At 43.8% G+C, this 19,698-nt stretch overlaps 1 protein-coding gene and 1 non-coding gene across 4 annotated transcripts in view; one reads left to right on the top strand and one right to left on the bottom strand.

Annotated features, from left to right (window-relative positions):
• Positions 1 to 265: 265 nt before the first annotated feature.
• APMAP (adipocyte plasma membrane associated protein) overlaps positions 266 to 19,698 on the bottom strand; it is a 42,198-nt gene continuing 22,765 nt past the window's right edge. For all 3 annotated transcript variants that reach the window (XM_008141152.3, XM_054723798.1, XM_054723797.1), the window contains exons 4-9: positions 11,698 to 11,790; positions 9,924 to 10,040; positions 8,142 to 8,316; positions 7,415 to 7,549; positions 6,770 to 6,962; positions 266 to 1,431 (exon numbers count right to left, since the gene is read on the bottom strand). In XM_008141152.3, the coding sequence (XP_008139374.1) occupies positions 1,222 to 1,431; positions 6,770 to 6,962; positions 7,415 to 7,549; positions 8,142 to 8,316; positions 9,924 to 10,040; positions 11,698 to 11,790 (923 nt within the window). In that variant the 3' untranslated portion in view covers positions 266 to 1,221. The remainder of the gene's footprint in view (positions 1,432 to 6,769; positions 6,963 to 7,414; positions 7,550 to 8,141; positions 8,317 to 9,923; positions 10,041 to 11,697; positions 11,791 to 19,698) is intronic.
• On the top strand, positions 12,227 to 12,329 carry LOC114231452 (U6 spliceosomal RNA). Its single transcript, XR_003617412.2, has one exon. It is a non-coding gene; the product is annotated as a U6 spliceosomal RNA (small nuclear RNA).

Genomic DNA, 19,698 nt, shown 5'->3' with positions numbered 1-19,698 from the left:
AGATATTAGCCCCACTTTGTAGGTTGGAAAATAGGGAGCAGTATACTATCAACTTACCCAAGAATGAATGGAGGCCGGGAGGCAATGGCCGGAGGCCGATGCTGCCCCTGAGAGGTCCTGAGCAACCCAGAGGAACTGCTTGACCCTAAACATGATCCCAGCCAAAACAATCCTCACATCAGCACAGGATGGAGTCAGATTCCAGTCACTGATAATTATATTTAAAGTAGAGAAGAAACTCCTAGGCAACACCATCACAAACGGCTAATCGACATAAAAGTTTATTTAATTATCGTCACTACAGAGGTCTCCCTGACAAAATTATGACCAGTGTGTAGACATACAGCAACTTTTGGGCTTTTGACACTGAAGCAAATAGGACATTAACACCTGTACTATTCACACCTGTGGGTCTAGAGGTGAGGAACAAAGGTGTAAATAGGTCTGCCCCAAACTCACCCCGCTGCTGGGTCATTCATTTGTGTGGTAGGTTGTTCAGACCCTGACCCGGGTGGGCCCCTTGGAGCTTTTGAAATCAACATGCTTCTCCTATGCACTTACTCAGGCCCCTGCCTTTATATGATGGGACTCAGGAGTTTTTTTAAAAACCCTGTAATGAGCTGGAGGCTGGGGGTGGAAGCAATGGGAGGAGAAGGCGGGGGAAAGCGGGGGGAGTCACCGGGGGGGGGGGGCGGGAGGGAGGAGGCCGTGCCCCGCACAGCTCTGGAGAAGTCGTGCTGAGGTCAGTGCTTGCACAGGCACTTTCTGCACTGAGCACTCCTGGCCCTTCCTTTGCTCCTCCCTATAAGCAGGCATTACCCTGTTTTATAATGAAGATACTGAGGCTGGCAGGACAGAGCCAGTAGCTAAAACAAGTGCCTGGACAACTCATCTACTGCTCTACCCATCAAAACCCTGAGGTCTGCTAAAAGTGCATGATGTCCCCCAAGTCCTAGAGAATTGCCGTACTTAGAATTTTTTTAGAGAAAATGGCTTTACATGAACGTATCTTCCAATGGCATATGCTATGCTTCCCTCTAAGTGCAAAGTCAAACCCAGGTGAGTCTGTCCTACAGGGGCACATACATCCCCAGGGTCACACCACACTTCCAAGGAACAGTGCTACAGGTGAAAAGGGCTGTGTCCATGGTGCCTCCTGGACCAGGTGGTGCCATGTGCCAACTCCTGGCACAGCCACGATCAGGGCTGCCATCGGGGTGGCTAAAGAGACTGAAGGCTGAGTCTGCAGAGGAAGGGGGACCGGAAGGAGCCCAGGTAGAGGTGCCCGTCGTGCTCGTGCGCTTCGCTGATGTAGGTGGCCACCTGCCCATCAGGATCGTGCAGGCTCCTCTGGAAGGTGCCACTGCTGCTGAGTTCCAGGGCGAGGCTATACCGTGGCACAAACTTCATCACCGTCTCCTGACTGAACAGCTGGAAGGGAAGCACAGTGTGAGCTGACCTACTGATTAAAAGAAAGTGAGCAGATCCGACCTTTTAAAAACAAGACAACAGGCCCCCAATGGAATCGCTGAGAGTAAGCCCACGTCACCAAACCAAGACTTAATTTATGTACAGTTTAGGCTCCCCCAGAAATGGAATCTTAAGCCAGTCAGTCAGGAATCAGTCCCCTGATGAGCACTAGTTAGGTCATCTGCCTGAGCACCCCTGCGCCCCCTACAGGAAAGTGACCTTGCAGCCACCAACATGATTTTTGCTTAGTGTGACATCCTTATTCCTGTTCCCTTCTACCTATGAAAGTCTCTCATTTTGTACAGCTTCTTGGAGCTGCTTTTTATCTGTTAGAATGCATGCTGCCCAGTTCATGAATCATTGAAAAAAAGCCAATAAGCTCTTTAAAATGTATTCAGTTGAATTTTATTGTTTAACAGACCCCACAGCCCCTCACTATCTAGAAAGGGCCCAGCTCCTCCAGTAACGAGGAAGCCACATAGGGCAGAGCCAGGTCAAACCAGTTCCCTACTCCCAGCACAGGGCCTGTCCCACAGCAGGTCTCCCCCAGCCTTGCCCCTTCCCCGGAGCAGATTAGGCCAAGGCGCCTCCTGTTACTTGCGTACAAGAGGCAAGGCTAACCCGGCACAAGGACAGTGGCTATCCAACAGCCCTTATTCAATACCCCCCAATCCTGCAATGTAGGTGTCTCTGGATGCCTTGGCTGAACACAAAAGCACAAATCACGTATGAGGAAGACACAACATGAGGCCGAGACTTAGCGTGCCATCAACCCCAGAATGCCAGGTTAAAACCAGCACAGCCCGACTGGAATAAATGCCAAGCCCTGATTATATTTAAGATATTTCAACTGTGCGAGGTGCAAATGATGGAGATCTGGAAGCAGTTCATGTTAAAGACAAAAACCTCAGCAGGTCACATGAACAATCCCTGCCCTATGAGACATGAGGCAGCTCTAGGCTCTCCTGCAGCCAGTGCAGAGATCAAACACTCCCACGCTGAGCAGGCACCTCCAGGAGCCTAGCCCGTGGCTCGGCCGGGCCAAGAGGCTCATGGAGCTATTGAAAGGTTTTAGCAAGGAAAAACATGATGAGATACATAAAATTTCTGGCAGAACAGAAGGATAACATGTAGAAAATGATGACAAAGGACACCACTGCATAAGAACAGCAAATGAAAACCAATAGCAAAGTTCTGCCTTCTAATATAAGGGGAAATAGTCACACAATTACAAATGTCCAATGAATAATGTCTCCTAGTCACTGGAAATGTTCAAATAGACATACAAATCGACTGTGGTCTAGAAGGTTCTATAGCGATAGATCAAGTTGCATTATAGCTCAAAATATTCCATAAGGCTTTCCAGGACCCATGAAATCCCACCTCCCTTCAGCCATAGGTCCTCCTCTCTCCATCTTGTACCTAAGAGATCTCATCCCTTCTCGTTAGTTTAACTAGTCACTTTCCCAGGAAGCTCTCAAATCTCTGCCTCTATGTCCGATGCCCAGAGCTAAATTCCTCACTACCTGGGACCCATCTCCACCTGGACTTTCTAACAGCTCTTCAAACTCAACAGACTCCCCAGCTCAGGAGATGGGGCTCCTGATACCAGCTGCTGAAGCCAGGAACTCAGCCCTCACACTTAATCCCTCTCTCTCCAGCCTACAAGCCAGCACCCAGGGGTATTGTCATCTGTTGTGCATTACCAACCCCTCCCTGGGCTCTGGCCACGCTAACCACCTCCACACGGGCTCCCCAAGCAGTGGAACCCTGCTACAGGCTGTTCTCCACACAGCAGCTACAGTTATCTTTCACAGCCTTCTTTGTAACACATTACTCCCCTCTCAAACAGTTCAGTCAAGCAGCAGCTTGCGGGGCAAGTGAGGCAGGTGTGTGCAGAGGGTGGGGGAACCCCAGTGGCCTGGTCCAGAGAGTCAGTCTGAACAGGGTGAGGCGGAGTCCACACTGAGGGAAGGGAGAGGACAGTGACGCGGAGTAGGGTGTCAGAGCTTAAGCAGGATGAGGAGGGTGTTTACCTGGGGAGCTTGTGCAGGTGTCAGAGCCCCTCAGGAGAAAGGCTGGCCCCATAACATGGCCACGAGGAGGGAGAAGGCCCAGGTTGGTGCTAGAGCCCTAGCAGAGACCATGGGACAGGGGACAATGGCTACAAATTGGTGACATTTGGGGAATCTGATCAAATAGGTATGAAGGATAAGGGGATCCAGGTTTCTCGCTAATAGAAAAAGGAAGTACAAATAAGAAAGGGAGAAAACTAGAATAGATGTGGTATTAAGCTGGAAGTAGAGATACCAGCATTACTTATGGTTTTCAATTTAAATAAACAGATGATAAGTAAATGTAGGTGTAAATGTGTGTATGTACACGTGTATATATGTGTATACACGTATGACTACACATGCAAAATACATTCCCTGCTTTGTCCATGAGGGGGCCTGGGAGCAGTTATGTGCCCACTTAGCCCCAGATCTCCTCTAGAAGGAACCAGCTCCTTGAGGAAGTGGCTGATTCCAGAGCTGGGGTGGGAAAAGGATGAGATGAGCCTGAACATGTGGTGCCAGGAAGTGAGGAACCGCCCCAAGAACGATAGGTGCATGTCCAAAGGCCAAGGAGCCACACTGAAGGGCTCTCAGTGGCCACAGCTGGACAATCTAAGTATCACAGTAAATAATGACAGCCCGGCCAGTGTGGCTCAGTGGTTGAGCGCCAACCCATGAACCAGGATGGTTCAATTCCTGGTCAGGGCACATGCTGGGGTTACGGGCTCGATCCTCAGTAGGGGGCATGCAGGAGGCAGCCGATCAATGATTCTCTCTCATCATTGACGTTTCTCTCTCTCTCTCCCTCTCCCTTCCTCTCTCTGAAATAACAAATAAATAATGATAGTAACAGATTATATAACCCACTGAGTAAAATAGGTAACCATGAGATAATACTGATATTTACTTATAAAGTGCCTCCCCACAATAAATAAATTAAATAAATATTAATTAAAATAAAATTTAAAAAAGTAAAGGCCTCCCCCACAAAATACTCATTAATTACAAAGGGGAAAAGGGAGGCTTCACAGGGGAGAAGCTGGCATTCACCCCCGAATCAGGTGATGAACGCTGCACTACCAGCATGGGACATGGTGGCATCACCCCCTCCTGCAGGACACACTGAAAACCCAGCTGCACTCTGTGGTCTCTGCCAGAGAGGCATACCCTGACTCTAACCATGAGAAACACCTGGCAGCCCAAATGGAGAGGCACCCTGAAATATAACTGACCTGTAACCTTCCAACAGGTCAAAACTGAGGAGCTGCTCCAGACCGCAGGAGAATAAGGAGGTGTGTCGACTGGAGGCCATGTCTGATCCTGGGCTGAATAACTAAAGGACATCCCTGGGGCAACCGGAGCAACCTGAACGGGCTGCGTGGTTGGACAGTGGCAGGTGTTCATGTAACTTTCCTGTCTGGGCAGGTGGTCTTGAGGGAGAGTGTCCTTCTTGTGGGAAATACACTAAGTATCTGAGGGGCATCAGGCAACAACTTACTAGCAAACAGTTCTTGAAAAAAGTTCTTTGTCCCTTTCTTGCTACTTTTCTATGTCCAATATTGTATCAAAAATAAAGAATCCCCAATGACTTTGATCCCATTTTGAATAACATCTAACCTCCTACAAGGCTGGGATCCTCACCCGCTTCTCCCGCCTGCTATCCGTCTGTCATGTCTCGGGTCACACACAGATGCTGAGCTCTCCTGCCCCAGGAACCCCAACCATGTTCTCTGTCACCAGGAACACATCCCACTGCTCCAGCTCATCTCATACTATGGTCTCAGCTCTCTAAACACTCATTTATTCAACAGAAACTTCTGAGTGTCTACTATGTGCCAGACACTGTTCTCGGTGCTGAGGATAAAGGAGTGAACTAAACAGAAAAAGTACCTGCTCTGATGAAGCACACATTCTATCACGCACCACCGAGGGGCCACATTCTGGCTGAAGAAAAGCTAAGGGGGCCAGAAACTGAACACTTACTACACTCAGCTAAGGGCATTATATATATATTCGCATTATATGTTTTTAGCACGTACTGAAATGCTATTATTCTTCCCACTTGACAGATGGGGAAACTGAAGCAGAGACCACATCTGGTCAGCTGGTGTGATCTTCAAAACTCTTCTTCCTACCTTTCTGCCTCCTCCTAGATTCCAATGGAAACAGATGTTGGCTCTGAAGCCACCCTACCTTTCTGCCTCCTCCTAGATTCCAATGGAAACAGATGTTGGCTCTGAAGCCAACCATACATAGAGGAGGATGTGTTATTTCTGAACAGATCAGGATTTGCTACATTGACCACTAAACTCAGAACAACACTGAAGGCCATGGAACAGCCTGACCGAGCAGGTGTATGCAGCCCCTCACTGGGGCCCAAACACAGGGCCTGGCACCACATGGCCTCAGTAATTGCTGCCTGCTACCTTTCAGGACTTTAAGTTATAAATATTTTAATATCTATGCAAATATTCAATATCAATTTCAAATACTATTCAGCCTGTAAAAAGAAGCTTTTCAGAAAATAAAATTTCTATAGGAAGGAAGTACCTGTATCAGCAAGTGACTCGTCCCCATTGTAAAATGTGTTTTACATTCGGGACATTTCGTGGAAGCCACTGGAAGAAAGGGTAGGATGATGAACATTTAAAGGCTGTGTTGAATGGTCTGCTGGCCGTTGGCAAGGGTGAATGATTTGTTTTAAATGGGGAAGAATCCGGTGTGCTAAGATGTCAAAGGGCAAAATCCTACGGAGAGGGGTGACTGGCAGGAGGTTCCAAGAAGGGAGGAGGGAGCAGGGCAGCATGGGTCCAAGATGGGTGAGTTACACGTATGGCCCCAGGAAGAGGCACCTGGTAACCCTTAGAGGAGAAGCAATGCTAGCTGCTGACAGGGAGGGGAAGGCCAGGATCCAGGGTTTGGAGGAGAAGGGAGGCCTTAAAAAGCCATCTCAGAGCAGAAAGAGGGAGGTTGACAGGCAGGGTAGAGACACCAAAAGGTCATGATGGTGAGGGTGATGATAAAAACGCCTAGACCAGAAAACCTGAAAAAAAAAAAAAATCAAAGGGTCCAAATGGATAAGCTTCATCTCATGCTGAAGAATAAAAGGTGTTTTAAAGAAATCACAATACTAAGTATTACAAGCAGAACTAGAATTTTTAGAGCTATAAATCAAACTAGATCATAATGAGATACATCTTCTAATTATAGTTTTGGATCTTAGAATTATAGTTTTCAGTTACCTTAAAAATCATTCTTTTAATGTAAGGTCTCTCGGATAAGAAATCCAACATTGAAAACCCAGGGTTGGAGCGAATGGTTGACATGCAGACCCAGTAACCCCCGGAGCTGCTGGGCCGGATGTTGTCTGGGAATCCAGGCAGGTTCTCCACGAACAGGTCGACCCCTCCCTTCGTCAGGCCAGACACGTAGACTCTGAAAAATTCACCCAAGTAGATATGAGCAGCAGCCCCCCAATTTAAGAAAAAATTTTAGCCAACCACAAAATTAGTCTTGGTTCCAATAAGTTTATGGAAACAACTATAATATGTCCATTATGAACAAAAGTGCAGCTGCAGAAAGAGGCACTCGAGCACTGGGCCCAGCTAGATGCAGTTAGGGAAAAGGTGGTGGGCCAAGACCCACTGACAGGGAAGGCACGTGGGATGTGCATCAGCATTAAATTAAGACTCTCCCACACTGCGACACTCAAGTAGGCTGAGACATGGGGAAAAGAAAACACAACCTTGAGTGTGATGTTTGTCATTATTACACAAAGGAGAAGGTGCCCTGTCGATTCTCAAATTCTCTCAAATGACACCTCCACACCCACCCTGGGCACAAGGCTCTCTGGTGAACACGGACCACTCAGCAGACGCCACACGCACCTCCTTATCCTGGCCATGGTCGTCTCTGCCACCAGGACGAAGTCCTCTTCAGGAGAAAGCTGCACTCCGTTAGGGAACCGCAACTGGTCCAGTAACACCTTTACTTCTTTGGTCTCAGTATCGTACTCCAGCAGGCTGTGGGTGCCAACAGCAAAGGGTCACACCGGGAGTCCACACCCCCCCTGCTGGGTTGGAGCCTGGCTCACCTCTGGGCAGGGGCCTGCGGAAAGGGACTCAGCCTCACACTGGAGTGACAAGGCCCCTGGTGGTCCCCTGCTCAGACCTGGTCCCAGGCTGGCCCCTAGAAGCCCTTCCCCACCCACGGCAGCCCCAGACATCCTGTTCAGCCATCCCCCAGTCATTCTCTCACTGACTGGGAGCTGGCTCAACACCACAGGGCCACCATGGCTCCAGCCTCACCTGAGTCCCCTTTAGAGAGACGACCGAAAACCCAGGCCTGCTTGTAGGTCTCTCCCAGACTGCCTAGACCACATCCTCACACGGACAGGCCTATTTTTATTCATCGCATCAAAGAGAAAGTAAGGTCACCTTGCTCTGTTCTGTTGCATCCATCACCCATTTCCAGAAGCCATTAAGGTCCTATCTGAAATGCTGAAATATTGTGCTCAGAAACACTTCAAAGATTTCTAGCAGCAATCCGCTCTGCTAAAGCTACCCTGCCTGACTGATGATCTCACTGAGCAGAAGATGTGAAATACACACTCACCGCCCATCATCCGTTCCCTCCATAACCAGAAGCAGAAAATCTCGTCTTTGCCATTTGCTGCTGGAATCCGTAAAATAAATCTTCCTCCCATCCCGAGTTATTGTAAGGTCATTCACAAAGGCCATTTTCCGCCCCTCGATGGGTGTGTCAGAGGACAGCAACAGTTTCACTTCACCTGAAGTAGCAAAGAAGAAAAGGAGAAAAGGAAAGAAATGAAGGAAGAAAGGAAAGAAGAGAGTGACTTGCTTTCGTTCTAAGAACTCATATCACAATAATTTTGAAAAATTAATTAGCCTGATTTAAAAAGAAAAACTAAAATGAACTTCCCCATGCCATATGTCAAAAGATGTATTCCTGCTTATAATAAAGTGTTTTCCTTTCTTTCATCAGTTAGCTGATGAATATTTTTAGACTACATTAAAGCAAAACCCTTTCTCTGAGGATGAGGAACTTTCTTTTATCGAGACCAACTGACTTAAAAGTTTAGGTAAAAGGCAACATTCGATTTGTTTGTTTGAGAGAAATATAAAATGTTCTACTCATCTGCTTTTAAATAAAGAAATAAGAGTAGCCCGGTTGGTGAGGCTCGGTGGATTGAGCGTCATCCTATGCACCAAGAGGTTGCCGGTTCAATTCCCGGTCAGGGCACATGCCCGGGTTGTAGGCTTGATCCCCACTAGGGGTGTGCAGGAGGCAGCAGATCAATATTTCTCTCTCGCCAATGTTTCTATCTTTCTCTTTCCCTCTCCCTACTTCTCTCTCTAAATCAATAAAAAACTATTTTTAAAAAAAGAAAGTAGTAGGTTTTTTAAACAGTAGAACATTTATTGAGTGTTAAACTCTTTCCATGTATATCATTTAAATCCTCACAACAATCCCACAAGGCAGGCTACTACATTATCCCTATCGTGGATGAGGAAAGTGTGCATAGAGAGACTAAGTAAATTGCATAGTCACACAGCCAGCCAATGGCATGGCAGACCCATGCAGTTGGTCTGCAGTGCCTGGACCCAGGGCCCCACGCACCACCCACGATAACAAACTCCTCCATGGTACATCCCTCCCCTGCCAAAGCACATACAGCGAATGTTATACCACTGGTCAAGATGACATCATGACCAGTCAGGGGAAAGGAATGGGAGGAGAAGCTAGAGAAAGAAAACGAAAAGACATAGACGAAGGATAAGGATAAAAGAAGACTGAGAGGCAGAAAACAAACAGGAAGACAAGATGTCAAGAGAAACACAGAAAGCCCAGCCAGCATGGCTCAGTGGTTGAGGGTCAACCTATGAATCAGGAGGTCACGGTTCGATTCCCAGTCAGGGCACATGCCTAGGTTACAGGCTCGATCCCCAGTGTGGGGCATGCAAGAGGCAGTCGATCAATGATTCTCTCTCATCATTGATGTTTCTACCTTTCTCTCCCTCTGCCTTCCTCTCTGAAATCAATAAAATTACTATTTTTTTAAAAAAAGAGAGACAGAAAAATAAAGATGGATGGAGGAGGTCTAATATCCTCAAAATAAGTCCTCTTGAGACCTGTGGCTAAAACACAAACACTGGAGGAAATTAGGGTACTGACTAAATGCACACAAGTAAGGATCTGTATGGTGTTTATACTAGCTGATATTTGTAAGGCAATGCTTGCAGTACTATTCAATGAGTAAGAAATATCAGAGTCTCCAGCTGACAGTATTGAACAAATTCTATTAAGTTCACTTATGCACATATTGTTTAAAAAATCTGAAATCATCACAGAAGGAAATAAGATATTGTCACATACGTGTCCAGGGATTTACTTCAAATAGTCCTTTGTATGCATCAACCACAAAAAGGGTCCCATTGGGCCCCACCCGGATGCCCAGGGGTCTTCCACAAGTAGGCTCATCGTCTCGGGTTTCTAGGGAAACAAATGGACAGGAATCAGTGGCTGGTCTAAGATTCTGTCTGTGCCCGCATTAGTGTACAAGCACCTCATCCCACCATCCCTTCCTAAATTTATGCATAGTTCTATATAACATGCCATGGGATACAGACCCACACCCCAGTATTCCAGCACCTAGAATTTAGGACAATTGTCCAGCATGTCCAGATGGACCACCTGAGAATCTAAATCTGTACATATATACAGCAACTGGTACCCAAGAATCATGTTCACATCAGCATCCCAAGACTTGAATAGTTAACACAGCAATGTCATTAGGACCCAGGCCTCCAAAACCTCAGGAGCTGGGAGGTTCATCCCAACGGCTGATCTGAATATCCTGCCCATCTAGTAGCATGATGGTTTTCTCTCCACCTGGCATAAAGGGAGAGTTCTATTTTATTCCTTAGATTAACTCTCTTGCTCTACTACCTACACTCTTTTAAAACCTTTGGGGCCCTAGCTGGTGTGGCTCAGTTGGTTGAGTGCCATCCCTTGCACCAAAAAGGTTGCAGGTTCTATTCCTGGTCAGGGCACATGCCTAGGTTGCAGGTTTGATCCCGGTCCGGGCGTATGCGGAAGGCAGCTGATCAAGGTTTCTCTCACATGGATGTTTCTCTTTCTCTTTCCCCCTCCCCTCTCTCTCTAAAATCGGTAAAACATATCATCAGGTGAGGATTTTAAAAAAACTGTGGTAATGCATATTCACTGCAGGGTACCCACTGTGGGGCGCTTACAATGGCGTGCTGACAGCAGACGTTCACTGCAGGAGTGCTTACAACAGGATGCTTACTACAAGGTGCTTACTGCAGAGTGTTCACTGCAGAGGTGGTTACAGCAGGAGGAGGGGTGGTTACTGCAGGGTGCTTACCAGAGGGCGCTTACAGCCAAAATAAGGAGTGGAAAAAGGCAGGTTAAAGAACCAAATGTAAAGTGAGTCCACCCCATATAACCATGGGTGGCTGTGAGTATCCATGAACAGAAAGATATCTGAAAAGTGGTTCACTAAAATGTTAATAACAACTACATCTGAGAAGACTCTGGGGTGATTTTTACTTTCTTCTTTGTACTTTTGTGTTATTTGCATTTCACAATGAAAATGCATCATTTAAAAAAAATTTCAGCTATTAAAAAATGATAAGAAGAAGTCAGGACTACCAGTGTTTAAACAGTAAGATTTTTCTACTCTAGTTTTCTAAAATTCCAGTGACTTCACTTTGAAAGACACTGCTGAAATTCCTAAGAAGCTAATGCAGGAATCACATTTAAGTATCCGAGTAATGACAAAGCCGACTGCTTTGCTATGGTAGCACTCCGACAAACCTATTTATTTTCAAGTTACCTCAAAAGTGAGCACGGGCCTCTGCAGAATGGAGAGGGGTGAAGCTAAGAGTAAGCAACAGGTGCCATGGCCACTGCCTCGCTGGGAAACTGCAATGAAGGGTGACAATCTGACACCATGAGGTCCAAGGACCACCAGCAAATGAAGAGCACCTGATAACACTCAGATCAGCCTATCGCCAGATGATCAGGGCTCTTTTTCTCTGAGGGTGAACCTGACTTACACAAGGCTATTTGGCACCTTTCTAAATGACGGAACAAGACATACATGGGAAGGACTGTGACTACTTACTGCATGGGCCCGACCCAAACCGGGCGATAGTATCTACTTCACCATTTTCAATTTTTATGATCCGGCCATCTGCAGTACCAGTAAATATCACATCTGTTTAAAAAAAATAAAAAGAATAAGAGTGTTACTGGGTTCGCCTAAGAACTGTGATCATATTACCTTCTTCTAAAACATATGTGGCTTATTGGCCATTTTCACCTCCAGAGAAGAAAAGGCATTTCTGAAGATGAAGGAGAAGTGATGTCTGGGAACAAAAAGTCCTTAAAATGTGCAGCAGTAAAATTGTGGGGTTTTGAGGCATTCGCCTGTGGGTTTGAACCTAACACTGAAGCAAGGGTGCAGCAGACACCAGGCAGTGATAAAACCATGAGGATTTTCTACTTTCAGAAGAGTACAGGCTCGTGGGCTAGCACTCAGGGGCACATGTTCATGTCTGCCTCGCATCAGTGTCTGCTGTTGAGGTGATCAGATCCAACTAAAAGAGAAGAATTGCTAGGAGGTCCCTCAGGGTAACATTAAAGCACAATAGGTGCTCACTTCCACAGCACCTACTCTAAAATTAGAAAAATACAGCGATTAGCACGGCCGCACACAAGGATGACATGCAAATTCATGAAACATTACATCGTTTTAAATATTTATTATAAACTCTAGGGCAACCACTAAAAAAACTATAACAGTAACTAATATGCTAAGGAAAAAAACAGAAAATAGAATGAACCTTGAAAACTACAAAAGGTAGAGAGTAGAAGACAAACTTAGGAACAAAAAATAAGGTCAATGAATAGAAAGCAGTAACAAATATGGTAGCTACTAATCCAACTGCACCAATTTGTACTTTAAACATCAATGGTCTCAATATGCCAAATAAAAGACAGACTTTTAAGTCAGAGTAGATTTTAAAAAAAGTAAAGTACTCAACTATACCTTGTCTATAAGAAACTCACTTTAAATATAAAGACACATGTAAGTTAAAAACAGAGGACTGGAGAAAGATGTATCATGCTAACACTAAACAAACAAAATCTAGAATAACTATATTAATTTCAGACAGCCAACTTCAGAGCAAGGAAGTTGTCAAGGGGGGGAAAATGACATTATAATGATAAAGGGTCAATTCTCCATGAAGTTATCTTTAATGTATATGTGCCTAATAACAAACTGTCAAAATACATGAGGTAAAACTGATAGGACTACAAGGAGAAATAGATTAATCCACTATTAGAGTCGGAGACTTTAGCATCCCTCTATCAGAAATGGAGAGGTCCAGCACACAGAAAATCAGTAAAGCTATAGATGAACTAAACAGCACCATTGATCAACTGGATATAATTAATACCTATCAAGCATACCAGAATATACATTCCTCTCAAGCTCACATGAAACATTCATCAAATTAGAACACATTTGGGGGAATAACAAATATACCTTAACAAATTTAAAAAGCTAGAAATTACATAATACCTACTCTCAGATCACAATGAAATTAAACTAAAACAACAGAAAGATATCCTGAAAAATCCCCAAATACTTAGAAATTAAATAACATAAACTTCTATATAACACATGGGTCCAAGAAGAAATCTCAAGAGAAATTTTAAATTTTTTTAACTAAATAAAATATAAGGCAATTTATCAAAATTTGTAGAATGCAGTAAAAGCAGTCATTTGAAATTTTCAGTACCAAATGCATATATTAGAAGAGAAACCTAAAATCAACCATCTAAACTTCCATCTTAGGAAACAAAAAAATAAATAAATATAAATAATATAAACAGAAGAAATAAAAATTAGAGCAGATATCAATGAAATTAAAAACAAAATCAATAAGGAAAATCAATAAAACTAAAAACTAGTTATTTGAAAAGACCAATAATATTGATAATCTTCTAGCCAAAATAAGAACAAAAAAGAGTAAATGCAAATTATCAATCTCAGAAATGAAAGAGGGAACATCGCTACAGACCCCAAAGACATTAAAGAGATAATAAAGAAATATTATGAACAACCCTATGCCCCAAAATTTGGTCACCTAGATAAAATGAACCAATTCCTTGAAAGACACAATCTGCCCAAACTCATACAAGAAGAAATAAGATCATTTGATTAAGCCTATATCTATTAGAGAAAAGAATCAATAATTAATAACCTTCCAAAACAGAAAACACCAGACTAAGATGGGTTCAACAGTGAATACTACTGCCAAACATTTAAGGAAGAAATGGTACAAATTCTCTATAATCTCTTCCAGAAGACAGAAACAGAGGGAATACTTCCTAATTCATTCTTTGAAGCCAGCATTGCCCTAATACCCAAACCAAAGTCATTATAAGAAAACTATAAACCAATATTTCTCATGAACAAAGATACAAAAATCCTCAACAAAATATTAGCAAATCTAATCCAACAGTGTGTAAAAAGAATTATACACCCAGCCCTAGCTGGTTTGGCTTAGTGGATAGAGCGTCAGCCTGCTGACTGAAGGGTCCCAGGTTCGATTCAAGTCAAGGGCACAAGCCTGGGTTGCGGGCTCGATTCCCAGTAGGGGGCATGCAGGAGGCAGTCATCAATGATTCTCTCTCATCATTGATATTTCTATCTCTTGCTCCCTCTCCCTGCCTGTCTGAAATCAATAAAAATAAAAATAAGAATTATATACCCAAACAACTGGGAATTATCCAGGGTGTGTGAGGCTAGTTCAGCATTTGAAAATCAATTAAGTAACCCACAACATCAACAGGCTAAAGAAAAATCACATATCAGTAGATGCAGAAAAAGCATCTGACAAAATCCAACAGCTATTCATGATAAAACTTTCAGCAAATTAGGAATAGAGGGGAACTTCTTTAACTTGATAAAGAGCTTCTATTAAAACAACAACAACTACAGCTAACATCCTTAATGGTATCAAACTAAAAGCTTTCCCACTGAGATAAGGATTAAAACAAGGATGTCCCCTCTCACCTTCACTTACAATATTGTATTAGAAGTCTTTTCAGGAGCCAATTCTAGCATGTCATAATTACAAGAGTTTCATCAAAAGATTGATAAAACTTGGGGGCTCAACAAGGGCTGAGTCACATATGTTATCACCTGTTGGAATGGCTGAAAGGCACTTCCCCCAAACCTGAATAGGATGATTATTTGCTGCCAGACAGCTCACAGCATCTTAATCTACATGTTATTGCCTCCTGTTGGCCAAACACCTGAACAGCCGTAGGCTATTCCCCAATCTGACAATGCTTCTGTACCCTACCCTTTGAAGTGTATTATCTCCACCTTGCCTTAGGACAAATCCTATCTAATAAAAGAGTAATATGCAAATTGGCTATCACTCCAACACACAAGATGGCTGCCTCCATGTGGTCACAAGATGGCCACCACAAGATGGCTAGCAGGAGAGGGCAGTTGGGAGGGACCAGGCCTGCAAAGGAGGGCAGTTGGAGGCGATCAAGCCTGCAGGGGAGGGCAGTTAGGGGTGACCAGGCCAGCAGAGGAGGGAAGTTGGGGGCAACCAGGCCGGCAGGGAAGGGCAGTTGGGGGGGACCAGGCCTACAGGGGAGGGCAGTTAGGGGCAAACAGGCTGGCAGGGGAGCAGTTAGGCATCAGTCAGGCTGGCAGGGGAGTGGTTAGGGGGTGATCAGGCTGGCAGGCAGAAGCAGTTAGGGTAAGGTGACCAGACGTCCCACTTTTGGCGGGACAGTCCCGATTTTTAACAATTTGTCCCGCGTCCCGCGGCATTTTTAAAAAAGTCCTGATTTTTGGAAAGAATGCATGACAAGCTAGGGAACGGCAGGAGAACGGGAAGGGAATATACGGTTTTCGGAGGCCATGTGGCTATTTAGCCAGGATATGAGTTTTATATTATTTTTGTTAATTTTATAATGTTAAACTTTAATAGTAACAAATAATTGTTGAGAACTGATTATGAGAACTGCTTATCAAAGTTCGCATTGTTGGTCAGTTGTTAGAATTCGACCACCATTGTTTGGACTTAATGAACAATGGCATTTTTGGGGATTGGCAACGACGAAAACATTTTGTAACTGTCTCTCAGACGATACACATCGTACTGCGTGCTAGTAAGCTAGTTAAACAAGTGATGTCATTACAAATCAGCTATTCAGATAATTTAGGTAAGTAATTTATTTATTTATTTCATAAATACATAAATTTTCTTGAATTTAGCAGATAGTACTCGTATTATTTATATTTTATAGTGGCGGCAAAAAGTCTAGCGCCGGCCTTGAAAGTGACACTTACGACTTACATTAGGGCAAATCCATGACTTTTTAAACGACAGCAATCTACTAAAAAAAATTCACTCAAACGAGAAATATGCCAAAGAATAAAATAATACTATACATAATTTTTTATTTATTATATTTGTAAATTGTACTTATGTTGAAATTTTTAAAAATATATTACAATACTATTTTTGTGTTCTATGAAAATTTTTGTTGCTCCATATAGACCAAATTTTTAATCAAGAATCCCCCCTCCCCATCCCCCCCCCGTCAATGGTGTTCCGCTTTACCAATGTTAAAATCTGGTCACCTTAGGTTAGGGGCAATCAGGAAGGCAGGCAGGCGAGCAGTTGGGAGCCAGCAGTCCTGGATTGTGAGAGGGATGTCCCCAGTAGGATCGGGCCTAAACGGGCAGTCGGACATCCCTCGAGGGGTCCCAGATTGGAGAGGATACAGGCTGGGCTGAGGGACACACACCCCTCCCCCGTGCATGAATTTCATGCACTGGGCCTCTAGTTGTGTTAATAAAAAGCAAGGGTCCTGAGACAAGGGGAACTTTGAACTTTAGCTCCTTTAGCTGAAGCTCCTCTGACCCCCAATGCCTTTCAAAATTATCTTTCGTCTTTGGACTCTTATTTAGCACAGCCTTTCTTCAGATTGCTGAACCCTTTGTAATACTGGAACAAGAACTGCGGCCAAGTCTTAGCTCATGCAATAAGACAAGAAAAAAAAAAAAGAAAATCGATACTAATTGGGAAGGAAAAAATAAAATTGTCTTTGTTCATAGCTGACAAATTTCTCTATGTAGAAAATCCAAAAGAATCAACAACAAAACCTCCTAGAACTAATAAGCAATTATAGCACAGTTGTAGGATACAAGGATAATATACAAGTCAATCACTTTCTTATATATACCAGCAGTGAATAAGTAAAATTTGAAATTAAAAACAGGATACTATTTACATTAGCATCCAAAAGAATGAAATGTAGAGGTCTAAATATAATAAAATATGTAGATCTATATGAGAAAAACTATAAAACTCTAATGAAAGACCAAAATAATACACAAGTGGAGAGATATCCCATGTTTATGGATATGAAGATTCAATATTGTCAACATGTCAGTTCTTCCTAACTTGATTTACATATTCAAAGTAATTCCAATAAAAATCCCAGCAAGTTCTTTTAATATACATATCTACAAACTGATTATAAAGTTTAAATATAGAAAAGCAGCCCTAACCGGTTTGGCTCAGTGGATAGAGCGTCAGCCTGCGGACTGAAAGGTCCCAGGTTCGATTCCGGTCAAGGGCATGTACCTTGGTTGCGGGCACATCCCCAGTAGGGGGTGTGCAAGAGGCAGCTGATCGATGTTTCTCTCTCATTGATGTTTCTAACTCTCTATCCCTCTCCCTTCCCCTCTGTAAAAAAATCAATAAAATATATTTTTTTTTAAAAAAGAAAAGATCCAGAATAGCCAACACTATACTAAAGAACAGAGGACTGTCACTACTTGACTTTAAGACAGCCACTTTGGAAGACAGTTTGGTGGTTTCTTACAAAATGAAATATATTCCTACCACAAGACCTAGCAACTATGATCTTTGGCACTTACCCAAATGAGTTGAAAACATGTCCACACAAACATCTACATGCAGATATTTATAACAGCTTTATTAATAATTGCCAAAACTTGGAAGCAACCAAGACGTCCTTCAATCAGTGAACAGATAAATAAACTGTAATATGTCTAGGAAATTGAATTTTATTCAGGAATAAAAAGGAAAGAGCTATGAAGGCATGAAAAGACATAGAGGAACCTTAAATGCATATGACTAAGTGAAAGAGGCCAATCTGAAAAGCTCCATGCTGTATGATTTCAACTATATAAAATTCTGGAAGACAAAAACTATAAAAGCAGTAAAAAGATCAGTGGTTGCCAGAACAAGTTGAGGGAAGGGAGGGATAACTAGGCAGAACACAGAGGATTTCTTAGGACAGTGAAACTACTCTGTATGCTACTAAAATAATGAATGCATGTCATTATACATTTGTCCAAAACCACAGAATATTCAACACCAAGAGTGAACCCCAATGTAAACTATGAACTTTGGGTGATGATAATGTGTTAACTATAACAAATATACCATCTGGTATGAAATGCTAATAATGGGGGAAGCTGTGCATATGTGGGGGGAGGGGACATATGGAATATTTCTGTACTTCCTCTTCATTTTACTATGAGCCTAAAACTGCTCTAAAAAATAAAGCCTATTTTTTTAATTAAAACACATTAATTGGTGATTGATTACTAAGTACCTCCTGGGGCTGATGCCTCCCTCCAATGTCAGCAACACGCCAGCCATCCCTCAGGATAACTTCTAAGTGAGGCAGCAGCAGCGAGTCCCTGGGGGCCTCCCTGGGGTTCACACCTGCAGGAGGCTAACTAGAGAGGCCTCTCTGTACCTAACCAGAACTGTCACCAAGAAGATAACCAGCTCCTTTATCTGGTGACAGAATACAATGAGATGCTAGCCCAAGTGAAAAGGGGAAAATCAAGAAAAGCATTCTGTTTGAAAGTTATTTTAAAAATCACTTTAACTCCTCCCAGTTCCAGATTTGATTTTTCTCCCCCCAAAAAACCCACAAAACTTGTAATATCCTACCTAATAAAATAGTAATATGCAAATTGACCACACCTTTGCTACGCCCAAGCCACGCCCACCAGCCAAAGCCACACCCACCAGCCAATCAGGGCGAGTATGCAAATTACCCAACAAAGATGGTGATTAATTTGCATATGCTGAGGGAGGGAGGAGTGAAGACTGAAGACAACTTAGAAGGAAGAGGGAGGAAAAGCAGAAAGCAAGGTGGCTGCCAGAGGGAAAGCCCGGGCGGGGCGGGGCGGGGCGGGGCAGGGTGGGGCGGAGTGGGCCAGGCAGCAGTGGCGCGGGGGTGCAGGCACGGAGGCCGAAACGGTGGCGGCAGCGGAAGCGCACGCGGCCACAGCGGCCGCTTGCAGGATTTCCTGCAAATGGGCTACTAGTGTATTAATAATAAACAATACCTTTTTAGAGGAAATATGAAGTTCTACCATGAAGTACCTATCACTTTTAAAACAATTTTGACATTGCAAGTCAAACAAACAATTGCAAAAATAAACCAGTCTTGCCTGGCCAGTGTGGCTCTGTGGTTGAGTGTCAACCTATGAACCAGGAGATCACGGTTCAATTCCGGTCAGGGCACATGGCCAGGTTGCAGGCTCAATCCCCAGTGTGGGGTGTGCAGGAGGCAACCAATCAATGATTCTCACTCATCATTGATGTTTCTTCTCTCTCTCTCTCCCTCTCCCTTCCTCTCTGAAGTCAATGAAAATATACTGAAAAAAAATGCACCATTCTTGGGCTCCTGCATCAAACAGCAGGTCTGGGAAAGACAAGCGGTCAATGTCATGTGAGAAGCGGCTCTGACCTGCCTTCAAAACAAAACAGAGGAGCACCCCAATGCAATGTCCACAACTACTTCACAGAAAACATATCGGACTTTGGAATGAGGAGCAGAGTGCTTAGTTCAGCTGCTCAGAAATTCGCACACCATTTTAAGTATAGCATCTTTTCCTTTATCTTTTTTTAAATTTTATTTTGTTTAAAGTATTACAAATAGTAGTACATATGTCTCCTTTTTTCCCCATTGACCTCCCCTACCCCCTGGCACATACCCTCACATCCCCCCCCCCCCCCCCCCGCCCCGCAGT

This window comes from Eptesicus fuscus, chromosome 12, assembly GCF_027574615.1.
Source record: "Eptesicus fuscus isolate TK198812 chromosome 12, DD_ASM_mEF_20220401, whole genome shotgun sequence".
Taxonomy (NCBI): domain Eukaryota; kingdom Metazoa; phylum Chordata; class Mammalia; order Chiroptera; family Vespertilionidae; genus Eptesicus; species Eptesicus fuscus.
This window is presented reverse-complemented; position numbering and strand designations above follow the sequence as displayed.